Below are 17,976 nucleotides of genomic sequence, written 5' to 3'. Positions count from 1 at the left end.
GACGGAACCAGCGGAAGTGGAACAGAGGGACTGGCAGGTCTAGGAGGAGGTGGGAGAGGGAGGCAGGGAGGGAATACAGGAGACACAGGAAATACAGAGCTGAGCGGAACCAGCGGAGAAACAGAAAATTCACTGCATCCGTTTACCAAGAAATTTCGGAGCACTTCATGCTTCCTTCTGCTGACCAGCTTTTTGAAGATACTGATTTCAATTTCCATCTGGATTTGGGACCTACCCACACTGCTAAAAGCACCAAAAGTTGGTTAAAGAGCCACACAGATGGGAAATCAAAAATTACCTGTATTACAGTGTATGATGTAGCTGTCCATCAGTGTAAACAATGTGCAAAGTAATTAAATCAAAAACTACACAATTTATAAAGTTATAGGCTTCTAAAGTAAGGAGTCGACTCTGAATCGCTGAAACGAGTCGTTATAGATTTCAAATCTTTTGCCCATCTCTATGTACGTCACTAGAACACTTTGCATAATAATCTCCGCCTACCGTCTTGGGAGAAACAAAACTTTTACCTGCCCCACCCCCCCACACAGACGCTCTGGTTGGTGAGGAGAGTGGTGAGGAGAGTGTGTTTTTAATTGTAAAGGCAAGTTTGTTTTATTTTCACTGCCAAAGAATGAAGATCAGAAGAACCAATGGCTAAAATTCATTTTTACCACAATACTAGAACAGTACAACAAATCCCCTTTGTTGTGTTCACAACATTACACTGATGACTGCTTTTCTAATCTCGTGACTTTTCCACGACATTCTAATTCATTATGATTCTCCTGTACGTGATTCAGTTCCTCAATAACCTCATGACAATGGTCTTTGTTCTCACTTAAACATAAAAAAGAAGTCAGAATTATCTTTGCAGTGATATATTTTTATTGAACATCCAAACATTGTTCACTCCCGAAAGCAACGTTTATATGAATATGTAAATATGTGGACACTTTCTTCTCAATAACAAAATAAGCACAACAAAATTACAACAGTGACAAAAAGACAGCATCTGATCATGGTGATGTAAATATGTTTGCTTGAGTTCATGTCGACACATAAATTATGATTGTAGACTATAGATTATATAGATCTGTGATACTTTAGTTTGAATTAATCCATTCACTTTGCATGACACACTCACATTACAGTATAGATCAAAAAAATAAAATAAAAATACATTCCATTTGTTGTTATTAACAAAATGAAATGCATTAAACATTATACATTACACAAGGGTTTCATAAACTGAGGTTCGTTAAAATAATAAATAAATAAAAAATGCTGTGGGTTTTGTGAGTTTACTAAAAACTAGTGCTGTGCAATGATTAATCATGACTAATCACATCCAAGCGTCCCCTGTTTATTAATGCATTGTGTGGCCTTCTTGAGCATCAGTACACATTTTCACCTTTTGTAACACATTGTCCTCAGTGTGAAGATATAGATATGACCATTGGAATAATTTGTAATAAAAAAAATAAAAATAAAAATTGTGGTCTGATTATGAGTATTTTAAAATGTAATCTAATCTGATTACAAGTATTTAATTTCAGAAATGTGATTAAGCAATCCACATTTACATGTAATCAGTTACTACCCAGCTCTGTTCATAGGCAACCAATAGGAAGTCGAGGAAGGTCTGTTTTTTTATGTTTTGTGACGAGCTGTTTATAAATTGAAAGCGATTAATACATAAAAATTCTTACATATCGGCCCTTTAACAACGGCGTTGGCATCTGAAGCAGAGGGAACCTGCTGCCTTGTCGAGTATGAGCTCATTGCATAACAGTTGTTTAGAGATCACAAGGATGATGAGTGAGAGTGAAAAGAGGGCAGCCCATTCAAACAGCTTTATCTCTGCACCTGTCACGCCCGTTTTGCTGGAGACAGATGGGTTCATCCCTGTGGTCCTTCAGTGGTCACAAAAAGAGGGCGTTTTTTAAAGGGAGTCCCTCACACTGTGAAAACTGCTTTCTGTGCACCGAGTTTCCCATAACAGTCCGAGAGAAGAAATAAGAAGTAGTGAATGACAATGGATTGTTTCTTCAAGGGCAGATACATTTGGATAGTTGGCAGCGTGTGTCTTATGGCAACGTATCTCTGGAACAGAATCTGGGGCTTACTCTCATACAGGCGAAAATCCAGATCTTCCACTTCAGCCAGTGAACAGGTAAATGTTGTTATTACCACTGATAAAAAGATGGAAAGTGGTAAGAACAACAACTAGATTTGCTGTTCATTAAACTCTTCAATTTGTGGTTACATAAAGGAAGCTGCTCAAAAATGTACCATCAGCTGCTTTAGTGAATCATTATTAGAGTCTTTTGAATACATACTGACAGCTGTAGTGTTACCAACCAAATGATTGCTCAAGTTTGAAAATGGTTTATTTCTTTCAAGAAGTTCATAACCCTGCATTGGAAACATTGTGCACCACACTATCCCTGTTCTGTGTGATGCACTGCTGATTGAGAGAGAAGACATGTTTAATGCATGCAAGTCAAATATTACTTTTTATTTAACATGCGCTCACTTGATTAGCAAATTGTAAAACTCTTTTACCACATTTGTTCATTAACCAAAGTTAGCATACAAAATAAGCATACTTCTAACATTCTAACTGATGCAGTGCTATATTTAAGCACACTGAGTGCAGTCATGCTTATGGAAACAATGTAAGCATTTGGCAGAGCACACTAAATTGACGTAACACTGCATGTCACTTTCTTCAAACCTGATGCATAGTAGTCACAAACTCATTCACCTGTTTGACAGATAGATTGAGAGCTGATCAGCAGTGACGTGATGCTGTGAGTCATGCAGCTTTAAGACTTTACAACATGTTGACAAATGCCCTGCGCTGAGGTTTGAATAGTTTTTCATTTCACATGACTGTGAACTAGAGTCATGCACAATCCAATGATCCTCGAGATCCGAGTCCATTTATTAGCACCTTCATCTAAAGGTTCAGACTCAATCAGTAAACAGTTACTATTAAAGTCATAGTGATTCATTTTTTTTTAACATATATAACTTGTATGTATTATGTATGTATTTGGATTACCAGAACCGTAGAAAGTGGGAATGCAAACTGTTGGAAATTAAGCTGTCTTGCAGTGCTTTTTAAAATAGTTTTTGCATTGTCACTTTGTTGCAATATTAAGATTTAATTGTCTTCTTTATGATCGTAATTTTTTTGGTTCTATTTAGCTTGATTTGCCAATGCATTAGTATTATTTATTCACCAAAGTTGGGCTGAACTTTGTACTCTTTGAATCTATTATTAAAGTGTCAGGTGATTCAGTGCCGCCACACAGTCGGTATGTTTCCTGTCTGCACCTCAGATGAATGAAATGAGCAGCCCATAAGTTTGTCACGAGGCTGGATTTGAAATAGCCTGATCCTCACAAACAGATGCACCATCCATCACACAATATATATACGTTCACAGAATTATATATATATATATATATATATATATATATATATATATATATATATATATATATATATATATATATATATATATATATATATGCAAGCCGTTTGTGATCCTTATTTTAGCTATTTATCAAATCTTTTGGTTTTTCATCCAAATGTTAGGTTTTCTGTTGTAGAGTCCACTCCAAATCAGAAAAGGACACATGTGCAAAGACTGTGAAAGTTTACATTAGCTCAAGCTATTTAAAAAGAATGTGATGACATAGAAAAGTCAATTTAGTCTTATTTTTTTCTTTAGATATTACAGTAAATATTCAGAAAGGTTGTATGTCAACTGTATCCATATGAGCGTCAGAGCATTACACCAGCGTTACACGGCTCTTGTGTCGTGTCTCGGTTCCGTCACTGGAAAGTTGGCTTGAACACAGGCAAAATGATACTGGTACTGCAGGCCAGGGGTCGCAAACCACCCTCAAATGTCCTGGGACACCGTGTTCTGGATGGATGGAGGGGGTGATCAAGAGTCCCCTGCCGAATGGGTGTCCCGCTCACACTCTGTGTTTATATGTGTCCATCTATGGCTCACTTTGGCACTCTCTGTAATTCATAAATCATTTCTTATAAACAAGATAAAAGCTGCTCATCCTCCATGTTTGCATACAGTACATTAACTCGCTCTGATGCAATAAGCACATGTCACATAAAAAGATACACCAGTCTGGGAATACTTTGGATGCTCTTATTGAACATATACCATAAATGGTCTTTTATTATGTACATTTTATTCAACAGAACTTTAAATGTGTGTATAGTCAGTACAATAAAAAGGATTAGTTCAATAAAAAATGAAAAATGTCTTCAAAATGTGATTACTTTCGGGCCATCCAAGATGCAGATGAGTTTGTTTCTTCATCAGATTTGGAGAAATGTGTCATTGCATCACAAACGGATGCTCTGCAGTGAATGGGTGCCGTCGGAGTGAGAGTCCTAACAGCTAATAAAAACATCACAATAATTAACATCTGGAGAAGACAAAAGATGAAACAGTTTTTAACTAAATTATGAGTCCATAGTCCAATAAATCTTCCTCCAGTGAAATAGTCCCTCTTCTGTTGGATTTCAATGTGTCTTTCACATCAAAATCCAGCCACATATTGGTTTGTGTTTTGTGTAGTGTTTGATCTGTGCAGATTTCTCTCCTGATTCAGACCAGAACACTTTTTCACTGGAGGAAGTTTTATTATGGACTCTATGTATTTGAGTTAAAAACGTCTTGATGGATATGTTTCAGCTTTTGTCTTCTCCAGATGTTAACTGCTGGACTGGAGTGCTGTGGATTATTGTGATGTTTTTATCAGACTCTCATTCTGACGGCACCCATTCACTGCAGAGCATCCACTGATGAGACACTGATGCAATGCTACATTTCTACAAATATGATGAAGAAACAAACTCATCCTGATCTTGGATGGACCCTGAGCTTTTGTAAGCAAAATTAAAGTTTTTTGTGCAAGAGAATGCAAATGTTTTGCGAGAGAACGCAAAGTTTATCTGAGGAATGCAATACTTTTGTGAGCTCTCACAAAAGCTCAGCATCTTGTGATGCTTAAAATACATTTATCAATGACTTTGCTAGCTGACATCAGGAACATAATCAGATAACTTGAACCTAAGTTTCAACTGAATTTTTTTTTTTTTTTTTTTTTTTTTTTCTTACTTCCATTATCCTGTGACGATTACTCTCTTGTGTGTCTATTTACTCATTTTCAACTTTCCATCTTGGTAAAAGAACAATTCGTCCTTGGACCTGATTGGGGACTTCAAAACATTTGTCCCACCTTGTCCAAGAGATGACACATTATGCCTCAATCTCTAGTTGAGTATTCATTACAGCACAACATATGTTATTTAGCTTTGACATCAGCTCATGAATGGTCTGAATGCGGTGTATGTCAGCTTGGGCAGCTCTGAAGCTTCTTTTCCACGTGTTCGTCACTTGCTCACCGTAACACAGCACAGTAAAACTTGGCCTAAAACTCAGTGTGGCTGTATTACCTCCATCTATCAGGTTTCATTGTAAACTGCTAGTAATATAAACTCAAATGAGCTCTTCTGCTTGCTCCTGTTTACTCCACAGTGGCACGGTTTTGTTGTATTGAAATGGCATGGGCCTCCTCTGGTGTCTTGTGTTACTCTGACTCCGACTGTCCAAATTTATACTCTGGCTAAGAGAACTGATGTGTTTTTCTTGGATACGCTGATGGGCTGACATATCAAATACTTTGCTGTCAGTCAAACTCACACTGAAACAGAGGTGTATGTAGAGGACACACACTGTGTGACATCAATAAAATCATTTCTAAATCAGGGATATATGATGTAACATTTAGAATTGTAATTTTAATTAATGAGAATTCATTAATACAGTTTATTGAAAACCTAAAAGTTTATATAATATAATTTGATCATATTTGAGCATATTTGGCTGAAAATGACTGTCAATTATTAAATCTTCTATTATTTGCCTTAATTTGGGGATTTTTTTTTTTTTTTTTTTTAAGATTTAAAGTAAAACATTACTGCACTATAGTATGACAATTATTTTACCCAAACATTTTTCCAGATTTTAACTAAGTGATAGTATGTTTTTTTTCCAGGTTTCTGTACAATTATGCATTAATGTACACATTTTTATATAGCAGATGTCCATGGAATGTGACCCTGAACACATTTGTGCTTTCTTGTCACACAGTATCTATTTAGTCTAAGACAACATAGAATGACCTCTGTCTGCATTTCTACTCTGTCATCTGCTGGTGTCCCAAGACAGGTGATGCACACCCTTATGTAAATGTCACACTTTTCACAGCACCATCAGTGTCAGATGTCTGATGCCTGAATATTGTTAAAATAAACAACAGAAGTTTCCTTCTCTTGAGACTTGCCAACAGACTTGTTAATGACCAATGCATTTTTTTTTGCGCAATATTTACTGAATTTCAAATAAAAACAGTTTAAAAATCTATTTATTTCAGCGTATTTGCGTATACGTATGCCGTATTCTTTAGGCTTTAAATTTGTGTTTATATACAGTATATATACCATTTTCACCATCTGTAAGTCAAATGATGCATGTGACTAAGAGACGATGGCTGTGGTGTTGGAGTAGCACCCCTGTTTCAAATGCTATTCTGGGAGAAGACATCTGGGTCTGCAGCATGTGAATTAAATCTGAGAAATATGTAATTTAAGAGGATATTTGATATCTTTTAAGGACAACATAATGACTAAACGCAAAAATAATTTGTTTATGGTGATCTGAACTGGGTCGAGTGACCTGTATTATAGGGAAGAGCTGGGGAGGGTGAATGGGGGCTTCATATTTCATACTCTAAGTTAAAAGTGATCCGTAACTGTCATATCTGTGGATGAGTAAGCTGTTTTAGATGTCTGGAGAGGGTGAATCAGTCAGAACACTGACACTGGCTCTAGTTTCAGTTGTGGGAGGGTCAAAAGTTTTCCACAAGATCCTGTTTTCCTGTAGTAGCGTGCCATCATCTGTTGCGCTGTTTGTAAATCAGAAGAAACATTATGTTATCTATATATAAAAACAGCCTCAGATTAGGTTGTTTTCTTTGGAACCCCTAAAAAGGACATGGTAAGGGTAAAACATAAATAAATACATTTAAAAAAAGGAAATAATGGAAATAATATGTGGTTAGAGGGAAATTTTATTCACATTAAATTTTTTATTTTTTATTTCTTATTTCAACGCTTTTGTAAGCAAAAGTAAAGTTTATTGGGGAATGCAATACTTGTGCGAGAGAATGCAAAGTTTATCTGAGGAATGCAATACTTTTGTGAGCGAATTGGGATGCAAACGTTTGTAAGGAAAAGTTATACAAAACAACGCAAATGCTTTGTGAGAGAACATAAATGTTTTGTGAGAGAACACAGAATTTCTTGGATGAATGCAGTATTTTTTGGAGGAATGCAATACTTTTGTGAGAGAATTGTGGAATATCTTGAGAGACCATAAATGTTTTGTGAAATGAATGCAATGTTTCTTGGGAGAAAAAAAAAATAGCAAGAGAACACAAATGCTTGGTGAGAGAACAGAACATTTCTTGGTTACGGAATACGTATGCGAGAGAATGCAAAGTTTCTCTGTGGAATTCAACACTTTTGCAAGAGAGCTTAAATGTTTTCAGAGAGAATGTAAATGTTTTGTGAGAGTGCAACATTATTTAGGGGCAACGAAGTAATTTTGCGAGAAAACGCAAAATGGTTTGCAAGAGAAAGCAATGTTTTGTAGGGAAAAGCTGTACTTTTGCAAGATTAATTTCTTCGGGGAACGCAATACTTAAAAAGCAAAAGCATTTTTCCTCCCATCTTGTATTTTTGTTCCAACACCATGTCATCACCCTCTATATTTTTCATCAACTTTCCCCATCATTTATAATTGATCTCTCCATAAACTCTTGGTTTCCCCAATCCCTGGCTTTATCCCTTCTGAATTTGAGCACTTGGAATTCCTGGCAATTTCCATCAACGTGAAATTTTTTGTCGGATCAAACCGCTCATAGTGAAAGAGAAATCGGTGCTCAAATATCTTTCCATTCATTTGCTGAGCAGTACTCTCTGGAAACCGGGTGTCTCCGGGGCCCCTTTGACACCTGGTAGGGAGGCATCTGACATGGCTTTAGCACTCAAAGCTTCTCAGATATCACACAGCAATTCCTGAGCCAAACATAGCCCCTCCCCGGGACCTGCTGACGTAAAACCCCCCATACCAGTTACATTTACTGAGACCGGCTCATTCCATTCTTAGTCTGACCTCCACTTTGTCGAGGTTCATAGAGTGTTCATTGGAGATGAAGAGATGGATGGATCAACTTGTTATTGAGGGATTTAAAATGTTTTGTTTTTGTCCGGCTTCTGTTTTCGTATGAGTTTTCCACTTGGCTTATTGTTGGATTATCTTTTTGATCCAACTACATCCTCTACAGGTGAATCTCTGTTAGTTTGTCCACAAGTCTAGTTGGTTTTAGTTAAGACCATGAGTTCTGCTAACTCTAGCACAGGAATTGACCTGCTCCAGGTCAGGATTGATTCCTTGAGCAACAAAATGGACAGGCTCATAAGTATCCAGGAAAAAGTGCTCAGCCGACTCAACGGCATGTCTATGGACATTGATGGAATTGAGAAAGACATAGAAACTCTGAAAGTGGAAAAAGAGGAGATCCATTTTCCTCCAGTTATCCGTACAGGACCAGCCAATGAGATGAAGGAGATGTGCCAAGAAATGAACAGCATCATGTTGGCAGTAAATCAACGTTCGGAGCAGCAAACCCAAAAGCTGGAGGGAATGGAAAGACTGGTGATGAGCATTCAACAGGTGGTCAGCTTTATTGGAGAAACTGTGAAAACGAACAAAATCATGGATATTATGTTCAAAGGGCCAGCTTCTCGGAAAAGTAAAGTGGCTTCAGCCTTTAGGTCCAAGGAGTGTAAGATCAAACTGAACAGCAAGTGCCAGGCCTCAGATAACAATGAGCCTGTCACTAAAAAGGTGAGTTAAGTCTCCCGATGGAAGATCATCATAGTATGTGCAACCAGGTCAAACTGGCAATTTGTGAAGATGACTGAATGAAAGAAGCAATGTTCCGATTCCATTCATTACACTGACATTTTCTTAAGTAGAGATGAAAGATTTGGTGCCAATTTGAGGGTCTTCAAAAGGTTGACACTAACTTGGCCAAAAACCAGCCACTGAAGTTAGATTGACTTTGGTGAATAAATTGGTCTTAGTTTCTTCCTTGTGGCATCATCATAATTTAAATTATTAGAAAGGAGAACAGTGACTTGGGAACAGGAAATAGATGAAGTTTGTAATTATGTTTTGGGAGAGCCACGTAAGGGAAAATATGTCATTTATGCATTATTTGACTTATTTGTATTTCATATGTCAGAGAAGCACTTTTATGCTTTAACACTTTTACAACTATTTCCAGACTAACAGTGCTCCCTAACAACCCATCCCACTCATATTGTGTCCAAAACAGAAAACTGCCTGGAGTAAAAGTTCTAAAGATCCTCTTGTATGAGGGCCCAAATATCTCTTATGATCTCAAACATCTTGGATAAACATCATTTTCTTGCTTCCTGTGCTAAGTTGATAGGTTTATGAGCCATGCGGTTGTGCATTTTACAAGAATTGTGATATCACAGTTGGCAACCCTGGGAGAATTGCAAACAATTGCTTTAAATATTACAGTTATGTGTGTGTGTGTGTGTGTGTGTTTATTTTGTTGCAGAGGAAAAACAAATAACTTTTTACACTTTAAACTATTCCTTTATCTTTTGTCTTTGCTATATTTTCTTTTTGCTCCTAAGCTACGAGATCACAAAGTTAAAGAAGGGAAGTTTCGTCTGAGCCTCAAAGGCCTCAAAGCACAGAAGAAGAAGAAACCACCTGATTCAGCTGGTAAAATGCAGTAGAAAACTTGAAAACATTACACTTACATTTAATACCATCCAGACAAAAAGCATACTAAAATGAGATGGCTGAATACCTAATAACATATATTCGATGCAAAACTCATTTAAATCACACCTGGCACAATTAATCAGTATATGTATGTATGTATAATCCATTGATATACTTTTCATTTGCATCTAATCTTTAGCTTTACTATGTTTATATTGTGGTAGAAGCAGTCTCTTTGAAGAAGCAGGCACTGTTGCTTGAAGAGGTTCAGAAACTAAATCAAGAGAATGCAGAACGCTCTGAAGCATCCCAGCATCTGGAGAAAGGTGTGCAGAAATCAGAGGATGGCTTGGTTACTCCAATTCAGCCGGACCTTATCCTTGAGGAAGCCAAGCCTCTTGAACCTGAGAAAGAGAAGAGTTTGAAAGAAGAAAATGAGGTCACTCTGGATCTGAAAGAAGATGAGATGAAAGATGCAGAGCCCAAGATAGAGGAGGTCCAAGCTGAAACACCTAGTTTAGTGGAAGAAGAGAGTAAGGAGATGCCATCAGAGACCACAGGCATACTCAAAGATCAGGAGGTAGAGGGCACGGAGGACCAGACAATTACCAGTGGTCTTTCAGAACCTGATATTACTGATATGGAGCCTGCTACGCCAACTGAGAACTCAGTGCAAAGGTGAGTTGTGAATCTGATTTGGTTTCCATGTCATATACAAAATGACCAAAAGTATGTGAACCCCGTCTTGTAATTGATGGGTTGTGCAAGTTTAGTCATTTCATTGACAAACCTCAATTTTACTGCATTCTAGAGAATTCTGTGCTTTCATAATTCTGGCATGATTATGTGCACAAAGCGAATGAACATATAGAAATGGTTTACTGTGTGTCCACTGTCCAGTGTGGAAGAACTTGATTAGCCTACACAAAGGCTAGATTTGAAACTTTATTGAACACCTTGGAGGTGAATTAAAGACTAACTGTGAGCCAAAACCCATCATCCCACCTCACTGATGCTCTTGCAAATAAGATTTGAGCTTCGGTTTTCCTGTCTTCAGCCTCTGTTCTTTTTGGTTTATTTCAGTATTGAGTTGGAGCAGACAGATGAGGTGACAACCAGCAGCAAAAGACATGTGACCGAAGAAGATCTGGGTTTGGAGGACCACAAGAAGAGCAGGGTTGAGGAGGGAAAAGACAAGAGTGAGGAGAAGCCACAGGAACCTGAAGATCTGTGTGGTGTTTTCAAAGCTGATGGTGTTGAATTCCACCTGGATTTCAGCAAACTGAAGAAGGAGAGCTATGAGAATGAAGATGAAGATCACAGTGATAATTTCTTCATTGGTAAGTCCACTATAGATATTCTATTAACTTTAAGTAACTTTACAACTACATGCCAGCTAACATTAGAGTATTAGTAGACTTTTAGGTTAGGGTCAGTAAAATTAGTTGAAATGTATGTGCAGTTACCTATAGTCAGATCAGTGTTTTGTGAAATATTTGGTCTACTACTCCTTCTTTATGACTATTTTTCATAGTTTGGAAAATATACTCTCTGGACATATTCTTAATGAACAAGTTCACATTTATAATGCACATTTGATAATGTTGACATTCATGCATAATGAGTATGTATTAATTTTTTTATTCAAAACAAATTTCTAATATTTGAGAAACTTCAAGACTTTAACTAATCAATCATTAACTGACTATGTCATCTAAAAATGGGCAAATGAGCAGATAATTAATTGGTTAGTAGTACTGGTTGACCAAGGAAGTCTTGAAAACTAGTTTAGCAGCCCGTTCTGCATCCCAGCAGTTTATAAAACACAACATATGTGTCTGGTCAGCAGGCACGTCAACTATTTAACCTTCATATTTGTTCTCCATCTTCTCCTGTCCTGCAGATTGCACCCCCCCTCCAGCAGCACCCTTCAACCACCGCGTGGTGTCTGCCAAACCCAACCAGATTAACAACTTCTACACTATCAACCGACAGGAGGTTCTTGGAGGGTCTGTGGAAGTATTTTTTTTGCTGTTTGGAACCGATTGCTGAGAACAGAATGTTTTAGAGACGGTGTAAATTCTGCTAATCCCCTCAAAGGCTACTTGCGTAACCTTACAGTCGGTCTCCCCTCACTCGATTCATAACTTCAGAGTCAAGCCAGTTATTTTTACATTGAGATTTCAGGGTATGTGAAACTGTACCTCTGCACCAGCTGGAAACTAATCACTAGGTGTTAATCCATCTCTTCAAAGGGAATGTTCTTCTTGTTGTTAATGCAATGGTATCTGAAAAATATGACACCCCTGCTGCATTACAACAGAGTCCCAGAAGTCCTTCCTGGTCTGCGCCTCTTAGTCTCTTAAAATGTAGTTTTGCATATACAGTGGCTCCAGAAAAGTATTTGGACACTTAAGCCACACTTAGACATCTGTGAATGTCATCAAAAATATCAGAGTGTCTATATCTGCACACAAATGCTGCAGGATCTTTTCTCAGAACTAGTGTTTACTTTCCACTTGGTTACACTTTATTTTGACAGTCTACTTTAGACATTCTTCTAAATATTAGTAACTGTAAGCAACTACATTAGTTGTATTAGTAGAATGTTATGGTTTGGGTTAGTAGGATATGTTGACATGTATGTGCATAGTCAACAATATGTTTTAGGGACTATAAAATTATAGTGTTAGCACTAGAAAGATATTAAGCTAACACTTAAGTAATAACTGCTAGTTGATATGTAGTTACTAATAGTTAGTATAATGTATAAAATGGACTATCAAAATAAAGTGTAATAATTGGTCTAGGTGACTTAACTGAAAACTCATTTTAACTCCTTTCAGCGGTCGATACGGTCAGGTGCATAAATGCATTGAAAATTCCTCTGGACTTACTTTGGCTGCAAAGATAATCAAAGCTAGGAGTCAAAAAGAAAAGGTAAGTTTGGTATTTCTATTTTATTTATATCAGTTTTTGATTTTAATGTAATATGTTACTTTTCGTTTATTTGTAATTATTTAATTAATTAAAAAATTACTGGCGCTTTCTAACTCGGCATTGTTTCAAAGTAAATCCTCCACAAAGTTGTCGGTGGATAAATTGTATTCTACAGACTCAGTGGTTTACACACAGTGCTCAGTTGTAAAATCATATTTGAATCTGCTTTATCTGACAGGAGGTGGTGAAGAATGAGATTCAGGTTATGAACCAGCTCGACCACGCTAACCTGATCCAGCTCTACGCCGCCTACGAGTCCAGGAACGACATCATCCTTGTACTTGAATAGTACGTGCATTTGAACTGGTTCATTCTTCTTGGCTAGTGCTCATTAAATAGAATTGACAGCATGCAGTCAATTACAAATTAAAGTCTGTTAAACGTGAATTCAATATATATTCTTCATAATTTAGCATTTTTAATTTGTAACTGTTTTTAATCCAATCATCATTTACTTTTTTGTAATGTTATGATTATTTTAAAATCATATTATTATTATGTAATTTATTCTTTCATATACTGTATATATAGTCCTATGTTGTTGCAAAAGTAGTGATGCTACTTTTTCTTTGATTTTACAATAAAAATTGAGTCGAATTTACATTTAGTCAAAGCGACTTACGAATGAGGACAATGGAAGTAATCGAAATCAAAAAGAGAGCAATGATATGCAAGTGCTATAACAAGTTCCAGTTTGTCTAACTAATACTTAAGTAACTTGTAACCACAAGGAAGGATTGTAAAGTTAATAAACTGATTCTGTGCCGATCTCTCTGAACAGTGTTGATGGAGGGGAACTCTTCGACAGAATCATCGATGAGAACTATAAGCTGACGGAGCTTGACACGGTGATGTTCATCAGGCAGATCTGTGAAGGCTTGCGCTACATGCACAAAATGTACATCCTCCATCTGGACCTAAAGGTACAAGCAGAGATCCAGTGTAATGCACCAATAAAAACACTTACATTTCAAAAATATGATCTGTCATTGGCCCTAAGAAGAGAAAAACAGCCGACATTCCTCTAGTTTTAAAGCAAACAACCAGAGTAACCTTCATAACCCTTGCTGTTTCTTGTGGCCTGCAGCCAGAGAACATTCTGTGTGTCAGCAGACTCACAAATAAAGTCAAGATCATCGACTTCGGACTGGCCAGGAAGTAAGTGCACTCACCGCACTGATGTCTTTGTTCAGAAATGAGAAAGCGTCTGAGTTAAGAGCCGTTGGTTCTCTTCAGGTATCAGCCCAGAGAGAAGTTGCGTGTGAATTTCGGGACGCCGGAGTTTCTCTCTCCTGAGGTGGTCAACTATGATTTTGTGTCGTTCAACACGGACATGTGGAGCCTGGGCGTCATCACGTACATGCTGTGAGTCACACGTGCTGTTACACAGAAGCTGAACTAAAATTAGCATTTAACAAAACTGTATTTTATTTATGTTATGTTTTTATAGTTTATTGGAGTGCATTTTACAAGAGAATACTATTTCAGATGTTCTACTTCAAAAATTTGCATTTAATTCATTATGTTTAAGGCAGCATTTTCTTGATAATTATTTGTAAAATTAACTTGCAATTTTACAAATGAAAAATGTTTTAAAGAAAATCCTATATTATTATTAATCCTATATCCTATAAATATTGTTTTATATTTATTTTATTTTCATATTTTATGCTTTAGTAATTTTGTTCTTTACTTTTATTATTATTATTATTATTATTATTATTATTATTATTATTATTATTATTATTATTATTATTATTATTATTATTATTATTTTCTGTTTGGGTTTTTGATTTTACTCAGTGTTTCTTGCCATTTCTTTGCAATTAATCATGAAATATACTTGCAGTGTCTGAGTGCAGATTGTTTCAAAGTAAATCCTACACCAATTTTAGTTATCTGTTTATATGCTGTTTAATTAATGAATAATTAGAAGTTTTTATTAATAAAAGTATGTTGTGTCCTTGTCATTATATTTTATTTTTTATACATTTCTATTTTTTTTCTTCAGTTTATTTATGTTTTCTTCAGTGTCTAACTTGCCATCTCTATGTAATGATTTGTGATATTTGAGTGAAAACTGCTTCAGAGTAAATCCTACATGTTTTTTTGAGTGTTCATAATTTATTATAGTATTTAGTAATATTTTGACTTTTATTTTAATATTAGTTTTTATACATTTATTTTGACATATTCAGTTTTCATGTTAAACTTAGTTTAGGTTTTCGTAATTTAGTTCTGTGTTTTTGTAATTTTTTTTTTTTTTTACATTGCTATATTTTTATTTATATAATATATGCTAAATATGTCATTTTATTTATTAATTCAGTGAGCTACTTGCCATTTCTATGTAATTATTTGCAAAATGTACAGTATTAATTCATTCAAAGTCAATCCAGCACCAATGTGTCTGTGTATGTCCTGTATTCTCCAGGCTCAGTGGTCTGTCGCCCTTCCTCGGGGACGAGGACAGTGAGACCCTGAACAATATTTTGGCCTGTCAGTGGAACTTCGAGGAGGATGAATTCTCAGAAGTCTCAGAAGAAGCCAAGGATTTCATTTCCAAACTCCTCGTGGTGGATAAAAGGTGCTCAAGATGAATAAAGATATTAAAGAGACAGTCGAGATCGTTACTCTGCATGATGATGATGATGATGATGATGATATGGTTATTTGCCGTTAGTTGCATCATTCCCATTCGACCGTTTGAGTATTACTGTCTCACAGTGCAGTGGCAGGAGTTTATGCATCACTCTTGCAGGACTAGAACTCAAAGCTTGTGTTTGTGGCCGATGCTTTATCTCTCTCTGTGTGTGTGTGTGTGTGTGTGTGTAGCTGGAGGATAGGAGCCACTGAAGCGCTGAAGCACCCCTGGCTGTCGGATCCAGCCGTTCACTACCGTCTGCATCAGAAGGTACAGCCTGCGTTTAACACAAGACTGCCCAAATCTGTCAATTATGAGATTTCTTTGAACTTCTAATGGTATGTTGGTTTTCTTCACAGAAAAATAGATGCCGCTCGCGCAGAAACTCCTGTCTGCCTCCACCTGAGAGTTAATGTAAGTCCGCTGATAATATAATAAATGTGCTTTCTGTGTCCAGTTGATGATGTTTTATTCTCTGTTTCAGGGACCAAGCCTGCTGAGGAACCATGAGGATTACTGGACATTATATTACACACAGACACACCGCTTTCACTGAAACTTCTCCATTAACATCCATGACATTTCTGGAATTACAGCTATGTTTAACCATTGATCCTACTCAGGAATTTGAAGTGAAGAATTTCATCCCGCTTCATAAAGTTCCTGTTTTGGGTTTCATTCACTGATTCTGAAATAAAGTAGAAATCAAAATGGGCAGTTCACATCAAAATACAAAATCGAAATCACACTATATAAAGCCCTTAGAGTATTATATGATATGATTAAAAAACATATTCGACACTAATGGAAGGTGTAAGCAGTAAAGCAAAAAACATACTTGAACCATAAAGCAATCTTAATCATAACCTGAAGTAACATTTTACCTAAAGTCTTTATATTTAATGCATTATAAAAAAAAAAACTTCTAATGAGCTTTAAATGCATGATCTCATGTAACTACAGTTATAATACTTTATAATACTTATCTATCCATTGTTTCAAGGCATTAAACAAATAACAAACAAACCTTCATATATTGTAATGCATTTAAACTTTTGTTACAATGATTTATGCAAATATAAAATGAATTACAATGCACACAATGGATACCTTTATAAATGCATTTTACTGAAAGGCTTTACGTAAAGTGTTGCCATAGCTTTTGACTATTATAAATAAACTTTAGCTCCATTGTTGTAACATTATGATTTGCAAGCTTCCTCTGTAATAAGCTGATTTTTGATTGCACCTATATAATGACTGAAATATATCTGAATTGAGAGATTGAGTGAATATTGTTTCATAGATTTAGTTTTTAGGTTTTACATGTTCTGCAGAATTGAAAAGGGATGAAAGATGTTATTCTGAGGGAAAGCAGGAAAACAATCATGTTAAAGCTAATATATATATATTAATGTAGTTTTTTTTAACTTTATGATTTGAATGTTGTGTATCATTGCATTATATGCACTTTAGAACATAATTGTTTTGTGAAAATAATATGAAAATGATCTTAAGAGATTCAAAAGCAAAAGTAGTTTTAGAGATTTTGTTTTATATGTTAACAGTGTTTTCCATATAAACGTGAATAAAAATAATATTGTAGAATATAGAAGAATATAATAAAAATAAAAGTCTTACGTTTCTTTTCCTTTGTTCAGTCGGTCTTGTAAACGAGAGATGAGACAAAGTTGAATTTATATTTATATATTTAGATGAAGTCTGTTCAGGTTTTTATATGTATATATTGATGAACATAGTATTTTGATTGGTGTTTAAATGAGTCACACCTTAGACTTCTGCTCGAATAGACAGGGCTCTTTGAAATGTATCTTTAAGTATTCATTGTTTTTGTTTCATAAAGTAATGTTCTGTATATTTATACTCAAGCATGTGAAGTGAAGGCAGAGATCGGTTCACACAGTTGCAGTGCAGCGGCGGTCTGCTTCTGTCTGTGTCTGTGTGCACTAGAGGGCAGGACTCCACACACATTTACACTATAACTATAGCTTTAACGTCCTCCAGCTGCATGATATAACTGCTCTTTTCTGTGAGCAAAAACTTGGTTGACGGCCGTTCATAAGTGGCTGTATTCTCATTAGTAATAAATGATTTATATCATGGCCTTAAGAAAATAAGCACTGCATATTCAAGGCAGAACATATTTTGAGATTCAGCTCATGCAAATGTGTTAATTTTTGAAGCTCAAGTTGAAACTATTTTTTATTTTTATTTTACTTACCAGGGAAGGAGTAGGAGATGTTTTTATTGTCTCTTATTGTCCCTTTATTATTATTATTATTTAAACCCATGCAAAATACTGTTGTAAATAATCACTTTTTAAAAAAGTTCTTCCTTTATTAACCCCTTGGCAGATTTTGACTTTAATTTACAG

General features: G+C 35.9%; 1 protein-coding gene across 3 annotated transcripts; it reads left to right on the top strand.

The window, feature by feature from the left end:
• The first annotated feature begins 2,023 nt into the window (after positions 1-2,023).
• Positions 2,024-17,717, top strand: mylk4a (myosin light chain kinase family, member 4a). 3 transcript variants are annotated; one of them, XM_052548107.1, is made up of 14 exons: positions 2,024-2,176; positions 9,844-9,934; positions 10,162-10,615; positions 11,021-11,277; positions 11,841-11,946; positions 12,784-12,877; positions 13,116-13,225; positions 13,719-13,860; positions 14,025-14,095; positions 14,174-14,302; positions 15,372-15,524; positions 15,773-15,851; positions 15,941-15,995; positions 16,066-17,707. In XM_052548107.1, exons 1-13 carry the CDS (start codon positions 2,033-2,035, stop codon positions 15,992-15,994), a joined length of 1,884 nt encoding a protein of 627 aa, XP_052404067.1. In that variant the 5' UTR covers positions 2,024-2,032; the 3' UTR covers position 15,995; positions 16,066-17,707. The 3 variants fall into 3 exon arrangements, with proteins under 3 accessions (XP_052404067.1, XP_052404066.1, XP_052404065.1); XM_052548106.1 differs by lacking the exon at positions 2,024-2,176 and adding an exon at positions 7,947-9,019 and having other exon boundaries at positions 10,165-10,615; positions 16,066-17,717; XM_052548105.1 differs by lacking the exon at positions 2,024-2,176 and adding an exon at positions 7,947-9,019 and having other exon boundaries at positions 16,066-17,716.
• Positions 17,718-17,976: the final 259 nt, after the last annotated feature.

Source organism: Carassius gibelio, chromosome B2 (assembly GCF_023724105.1).
Source record: "Carassius gibelio isolate Cgi1373 ecotype wild population from Czech Republic chromosome B2, carGib1.2-hapl.c, whole genome shotgun sequence".
NCBI classification, from domain to species: domain Eukaryota; kingdom Metazoa; phylum Chordata; class Actinopteri; order Cypriniformes; family Cyprinidae; genus Carassius; species Carassius gibelio.
The sequence above is the reverse complement of the archived record's forward strand: the minus strand, read 5'-3'. Positions and strand labels throughout refer to the sequence as shown.

What these genes read in the sequence shown, in the direction of transcription:
- mylk4a (XM_052548105.1), top strand. Translation starts at nt 8,507, where the DNA reads ATGAGTTCTGCTAACTCTAGCACAGGAATTGACCTGCTCCAGGTCAGG. An exon ending in ACTGAGAACTCAGTGCAAAG is followed by an intron (nt 10,616 to 11,020) that starts GTGAGTTGTGAA and finishes GGTTTATTTCAG; the next exon opens with TATTGAGTTGGAGCAGACAG. An exon ending in ATCATCCTTGTACTTGAATA is followed by an intron (nt 13,226 to 13,718) that starts GTACGTGCATTT and finishes CTCTCTGAACAG; the next exon opens with TGTTGATGGAGGGGAACTCT.